Raw genomic sequence first — 6,812 nt, forward strand, 5'->3', positions numbered from 1 at the left:
TCAAAAGCAGGCTCAACTCGTCATAAATATTCACTTTCTGCTAAAAAACAACAAAAGCATAGATAGGTAGACGAATGAAATGATTGACCTTTTTGACACATCGTATGCAAATAATTATCTTGGTCGGGTTTTCAAAACAGTATCTTTGAATGGTGACATACTTCCGGTTGCATGCTTTTATTCTGAAGAAAGTAAGCATGTTTCCGTTTATGTGACGCATCTTGTTGGGTTTGACTCCCCCACCCTCTCCGCGTGAAGCAGGAGCTGAGTGGCGTTTTCTCCAACCACTGCCCCTCGACCCCCACGCCCCCCGCCCCACAATGCGGCGGTGAAGTGGCGGAGAGCCCGGGAGACGGAGCTCGGACGGTGGCTCGACCAAGCCCCCACCCCGCCCCTCCTCCGGATCCACGATGTCGAACCGCAAGCACCGGGACAACCAGGAGATTTGCGCACGCAAGGTCCGGGAGCTGGCCCAGTCCGGAGTAAACAAACATTGCTTCGAGTGCAACCAGCCCGGTGTGACGTACACGGACGTGACCGTGGGCACCTTCGTGTGCACCTCGTGCTCCGGAATGCTGTGAGTAGCATCTGCACTCAGCCCCGTGTCATGCAATTGTTGTTGCAGCAGAGTGGAGCGAAAGTGGCAGGCAGGCAGACAGCCAGCCAGGCAGGCCCGGAGATTGCAGCACCGTCGCACACGCTGGTGCAATCGCGAGAGGTGCTTTCCACGCATGTTGACACACTCTCTGTCTTCCCACAGCCATTTAAAACCAGTCCTCGGGTGCAAGGTTTGTTTCTTGCCGTCCCTTCCAGCAGCTCCTCTGGAGTGTGGGCGTGTGTATGTTGATATGTGTGGACACGTTGATTTTGCATGTCCAGCCCACTCCTCGCACTCCACGGGAAGGCCGGCCCGGGGAACCACTCACTGTTGTGTTTCAGCGTTGAGTCGATATTCTTGATCTCCAGCCTCAAGACCGGGACGCACTAGCAGAACAATTGCGTCGACCAGCGCGGCTTTGCCTCGGTAGTAACATGTACTGTCCTACTCTTCGTGAGGACGCTAAGCTTGACATGAAGGATATCGAATAATCGTCGGTTTGAGCATCGATCCAGTCGTTTTATTACTAACGCGCTCTTTGTCCGCACAAGGTGCATTTCTGCACACGTCTACACACTAAAATGAGGTAAAACTACAAGTGAGGACAAAGAGTACACTAGTAGATGGAGCTTAAACTGGATAATGCTCACACAGACTTCCGTAGAAAGCATGGATGAAGATTCCCACACATCAGAAGATCCCAACACATGTTTCCACGCCCACCTGCTGTTTCCTCTGGCCGGAATGACAACATATGAATTCCGCTTGTGTTTTTTTTTTTTTTTTATCCACTCGCCATCCTACCCCAGGCGAGGCCTCAACCCTCCGCACAGGGTCAAGTCCATCTCCATGACGACCTTCTCCCAACAGGAAGTGGAATTCCTCCAAAACCACGGCAACCAGGTGAGTGAGGCTGCAGCAAACCAGCCGCCGAATCCTCCAAAAACGTCGGTCCGCCTTCTCTCGGGCTCTCCGGCATCGCAGCCGGAGGATTGCGGGCGATCACAAACTACTGATGTCTGTCCTCAGGTCGGCAGGAGGACGTGGCTGTGCGCCTTTGAGCCCAAGACAGATGGCTGCTCCGACATGAAGGACTCGCAGAAGTTCAAAGAGTTCCTGCAGGACAAATACGAGAAGAAGAAATGGTGAGCCGACACCCGAACACACATTCGCACAAAACATAAATAGTCAATAAATAAATAAATAAGGGAAAAAACACAAATAAATAAACAAAAATAAATAAACATAAATTAATAAAAAACCATAATAAGTACAAAAAACATTTTCAGGGGTTAACATCCCACATCCGGCATCGTCAGACTTTGGTTTTTTGGAGGCGGAGCCAAGAGGTCCCTTTTCCCGCAGCTTGTCACCTTTGGGACCACGTTGTCCCATCCAGTGACGTTCACCCCGTTTGTTCTTGCAGGCATTTTTCCAAAAATAAGAACCGGAGAGATGTGGAGGGACCTTGGAGCCCAGGTGTCCAGACCGTCCTGGTTCACGGCCCACTTGCCGGCCAGCCCCTTCACAACTTGCCTCCCAACGCCCGGCCCGCCAGGACGCTGGTGAGAGAGTCTCCCGGTCGCCGGTCGGGACGCCGACGACTCAGCCGCCGAGCTTTTCTTGCAGTCGCAGATGGCGCAGTGGGATCGAGCCTCGCCCGCTGACGCCCGGCCCGACGCCTTCACCGCGCGGCCCACGCGCTCCCAAAGCTTCCGGGATCCGTCGCTGAAAGGTATCGTCGCCGGCGGAACCGTTTGACGACCATACCTTTTCAAAATGTTTTTTCCTTCCGTAGAACAGAACGTGTGCGGGATTGAGAGACAGCGGCCGGGCTCGTTAACTTCAGCTCACCCGCCTTCCTTCCCCGCCCTCCCCCGTCCTTCAGGTGGGCGTCCTAACGGCGTTCTGCTCCCTCTTGATGGGTCCTTTCAGATTAACGCCCTTTTCTGCCTTGTGTCTTCTTGACCTCGTAGCCGCTAGTTCTTTCAAAAAACACTTCACGTTAGGTAAGACCCGTCCCACCGGTGCATTTGCTGTCTGCTGAACGTCCGTAAGCTACGTGGCTCACGCATCGAGTCCTTCGCCGCGCCGGTCCTCGCGTTGCTATTTTTAGGCGGCCGCGGCTGCTGCCTGTGGTCAGCGGTGGGCTGCTGATATTTCACTCGGCGTCGGCGGCAAAGCACTTAAAAATAAATATGTGGGGCACCGCTGTAATCCGGCAGTGCCTACACATTAGCTTTTCCAAAAATACTCCTTAGTGTCGCTCCACAACGGCCGCTAGTCGCACGTATTGAACACGTGGAACGAGTTTGCTATTTCAAGGTGATTTCCAGAGTATAGCTAATTGCTTACTTTTTAATAAAACAAAATACTACTTTTAAAAAAGTAATAATACAAATTTTACTGCTCAGGGAACAAAAAAGACTGCATGCTGTGTTGTGGCCAATGGTTGCTGCACGCTGAGATGCTAACCATGCTAACCCCTCCTTTTTTTTTTTTACTGTTGCGATGGTGTTTGTGTGCTGAAACAACATAGTAGAAAACTTGCTCGACTATAGAGAGTCGAACATATTCACCACATCGTCGGTTCAGCGCTTGCACACTTTGTATTAGCAAGCTGATCTGTTAGTATTTCAATTTGATTTTGAGCGTGTAGCTAGTTGATAACAAGTGGAAACAAAAGAGAGGCTTTATCAGCTGCTAGCATGCTCTGTGGCTAATGTCCGCTACCCGCTAAGATGCTAACCTTGCCGGTCTTTGTTTTTTGTGTCTATTTTCTTTGTATCTCCGCTTGCAGCATGAAAACTTGCCCTGACTAAGCACTTAGGGTGTTTGTTTGTATTCACGTTGGGATGTTGGTGTTTGATGATCTTTGTCCGGGGCTTTTTCCTCTTATTTTTCTTTTTTTTTGTGTCGGTCCCAGGTCGCACGGTGTCAACATCGGGCGCCACGGGGCCCTTCAGAGCCTTCCCCAAATCTCTCAGCTTGGACTTTGGAGGTCTGAAACAGCTGCAGCCCCCTCTTCCTCACTCTCTATCCCAGCAGCAGCAGCAGCAGCAGCAGCAGCAGACCACGGCCAACGCCCAGGACAGGTACGCTGCGGTGTCCCAACTGGATAGCGTCTTCTCGGACACAGGTATGCCACTGTCGACCGCCAATTCACCTCACCGTATAGGGACACCCCACTATGTACAAAAAAAGTGATGATTCATTTCAAGTTTTCAGCAAGGGGATCCAAACACTATTCCCCCCCCACAGCAGAAATCCGCAGTCAGTTGTAGTAACGCTCGTATCGGCAGGTTGGATTTAATAAAGCATAGCAAGTGGAGTCAGCGTGTGATCCAGATTGTCACGGCTTGCTCAGCTAGATTGCGTAACGTCCTTCCTCCAAATGCCAAGGCTGTTAGCCGCTGAATTACGCTCATTGTTTTCTCCCCATCGCGCACAGTTAGCTTCAAAGGAGCCCCTTGACTCGTTTTAATCGGTTTAAAATCAGCTGCTTTTGACTCGTCAAGATGGCTTTTTTTTTTTTGTGTTGAGTAAGTGAGATTGTTCCCTGGCTCAGTTAAAAGCATTTTTTTCTTCGTTTCAGTATTCGATTTGAACCCTGTTTTTAATTTGAAGTGAAAAAGTCCGTGTGAATTGTTTGTCTGCAGCACCACCACCTGCTGGGCCTCCACAGTATAGCACCTTGTTTGGCAGCCGGATCTCTTCTAGCTCCACTCCGGCCAGGCATGTATTTATTCATTCGTTAATTAATTTATTTTTCATCTATTTAATTTTGTTTATTTGAAATTTTCACTTCTCTGCCCTTTTCTGAATCACCTAAATTCTTCACCTCTTCTCCCACCAGCTCCCCGGGTGTTGATACGACTTCTGCCTCACAAACATTTACAGGTAAGCTGAACACGATTTGATATCCTCATTATTTGCTGAAAAACTCGTGGATTCACTCATTTGCACTCGGGCTAAAGCAATAAAATAAGATGCAGCGCAATCAAGTGGAATTCATTTGTTGATGATTGTTTTTCTTAGACCAATTTTTTTAGTGAGGGTCCTTGAATGCGCCCCAAAACTCAAACTAAGAGTATGATTGTGCTTCTCTTGCCACTAATAGTCTATTCCACTTTCTATTTTCATATGTATATTCCAAAAGTTGAGTTCACTGACTAACCTTTGTGGTTTGTGCTAGTACACACATTTGTATGCCCATGTGTAACATTGCCTTAGTTAGTGCTAGCATGTTGTCGAGGCTACTATGCTAGCTAATATGTGTTTGTGTGTGTGCGCCCTAGCGTTCCCCAACCCGTTCAGCTCAGGCGCCACTTGCCAGCAGCCCGCTGCACTCTCCCCCAGTAACCCTTTCAGCAGTTCCCCAGGAGGTGATTTTTTTGTTAGTTTTGTTTTGGAGCGGGAGGGGGGGCGGGGGGGTTGTCCGCAGTCCTGCAGCCTAAGCGACCAATCCCAAACGTTGTTTCCCCAGGCGACGGCGCTTTGGTCACCACGCCCACGTCAGTGTTCCCGCCGCCTGCCTCCTTTCCTCAAGAGGGCGCCAATAACCAGGAAGCCAACGGTAAAGCGCACTTGAATTTCTCCATTTGTAGGGCAGCGTTATGCGGACAACCCAAACTGAAGACACAAAAGGCTTGTTTGAGCACCGCAATAACCAGAAGAGGATAAAGAATATATGCCTTTATTTATTTATTTATTTTCACGTGATCTGCTCTCTCAAATGTTTTCAGGTTTCGCCGCCTTCCCCGCGTGCGACTCGCAACCCAAAGTCCCTCGGCCCATGTCGGTGAACCCTTTTACCGTGAGTACTCCTTTTTCGTACAAATCGGACGAGGCGCCATCAAGCAACTTCCTTTAAGGCTCGCTCTCTTTCAGGGGAACGTTTACCCCGGTCGCGGCACGTCGCGAAACCCTTTTATCTGACTAAGCGCCTCCCCTCAGCCGTCTGTCTCTGGGAGAAGTGGACTGTAGTAGTCGCCTCTGCCTCGTCAATGCCTCTGGAGTATTTTCCTCCTCGTCCCAATGTCCCCGTATTTATGTGTTTATTTGTGTGCGTGTGTTTAAAAAAAAAAAAAAAAAGCCTGAATGTAATTATGACTTTAACTAGCAAGATCTACTTTGATGCCTCTAGCATTTTTTTTTTTTTTTTTTTTTGGGGAGGAGGGCAGAAATATACACTCAAAGCATCGCTACTTTGCTTTCACCCCCTCCCTGCTCCAAAAAAAAAAAAAAAGCAAACTAAATTTTCAGTTTTTAAACCTAATAAGTAAAAGACAAAGTCGCGCCAACATTTGAAGTTTTTGAAGGATCGCCGCCTTAAAGCCTGTCTTCTGTTTGTTTTTCTTTCAAAGATGTTAACCACTGCCAGGCTGCATGAGTTTTGAGGGCTAAAAAATATACAACTAAAAAAAAAGCTACTGAATGTAAAAAAGAAAAAAGCTGTTACAGAAAAACTTATAATACTGTATCAAACAATAGTGCATCTACTGGACCAAAATGTTTTTTTTTTAACATGGGGGTTTACTTAAGGATTGTTTTAACCACGTCTTTGTCATGGCAAGTATTCATAAAATCCGTTTGACCCTTTACTGCTGCGTAAGCGAGTGTTGCTTTCCAGAAAATAAAAGCTCTTTTACACCAAGTCCCTTCTGGATTTCTCCGCAAGGGGTCGCACGTCGCCCGTTTTCCCCAAAGCCTCGAGGTTACTTTGGGATGCGTGTTGCATAACGCGCAGCCTGCTTTAGCAATAGAACTCCTATTTTAGAAAGAAGGCCGACGGAATTATGGGATGCATTGCTTGCTTTGTGCTTGTGCTCAAATGACGCCATAGCATGGATCCCCGCTATTTGCGGTGGCTCGGGACCAGGCAACCCGAATCGGAAAAAAACCCTCCCTAAACGCAAATCAATTTACAATAAAATATGCATTTTCCACGGGGGAAATTGGCTAGTAGGGAAATCCACAAGTATGCAAGGCCCACAGTATCTTGATGAAAATGTCTTGCATATAAAAGTCATTACAAATTTGATATCAATAAATGATAACTTACATAAAACCAAACTCTGCATAATTGTCGTATACTCGAGCTCAGTGAAGATAAGTACGAGTTGAATCGGTATTCCTACTTTTTAAATACGTACATGCACGTGTTTCTACTGATGAAAGCACTTTTGGCTTAGCTTATTTTTTAAATCTCACT

The 6,812-nt window shown here is 47.9% G+C and overlaps 1 protein-coding gene across 5 annotated transcripts; it reads left to right on the forward strand.

Annotated features, from left to right (window-relative positions):
- Positions 1–226: 226 nt before the first annotated feature.
- On the forward strand, positions 227–6,254 carry agfg2 (ArfGAP with FG repeats 2). Of its 5 annotated transcripts, none has more exons than XM_037262063.1 (14): positions 227–577; positions 1,408–1,501; positions 1,628–1,743; positions 2,025–2,163; positions 2,228–2,333; positions 2,397–2,486; positions 2,575–2,607; positions 3,525–3,737; positions 4,255–4,333; positions 4,455–4,498; positions 4,897–4,983; positions 5,085–5,174; positions 5,344–5,414; positions 5,489–6,254. In XM_037262063.1, exons 1-14 carry the CDS (start codon positions 411–413, stop codon positions 5,534–5,536), a joined length of 1,377 nt encoding a protein of 458 aa, XP_037117958.1. In that variant the 5' UTR covers positions 227–410; the 3' UTR covers positions 5,537–6,254. The 5 variants fall into 5 exon arrangements, with proteins under 5 accessions (XP_037117958.1, XP_037117959.1, XP_037117960.1 ...); XM_037262064.1 differs by having other exon boundaries at positions 4,258–4,333; XM_037262065.1 differs by having other exon boundaries at positions 4,261–4,333.
- Positions 6,255–6,812: the final 558 nt, after the last annotated feature.

Source organism: Syngnathus acus, chromosome 10 (genome assembly GCF_901709675.1).
Source record: "Syngnathus acus chromosome 10, fSynAcu1.2, whole genome shotgun sequence".
Taxonomy (NCBI): Eukaryota; Metazoa; Chordata; class Actinopteri; order Syngnathiformes; family Syngnathidae; genus Syngnathus; species Syngnathus acus.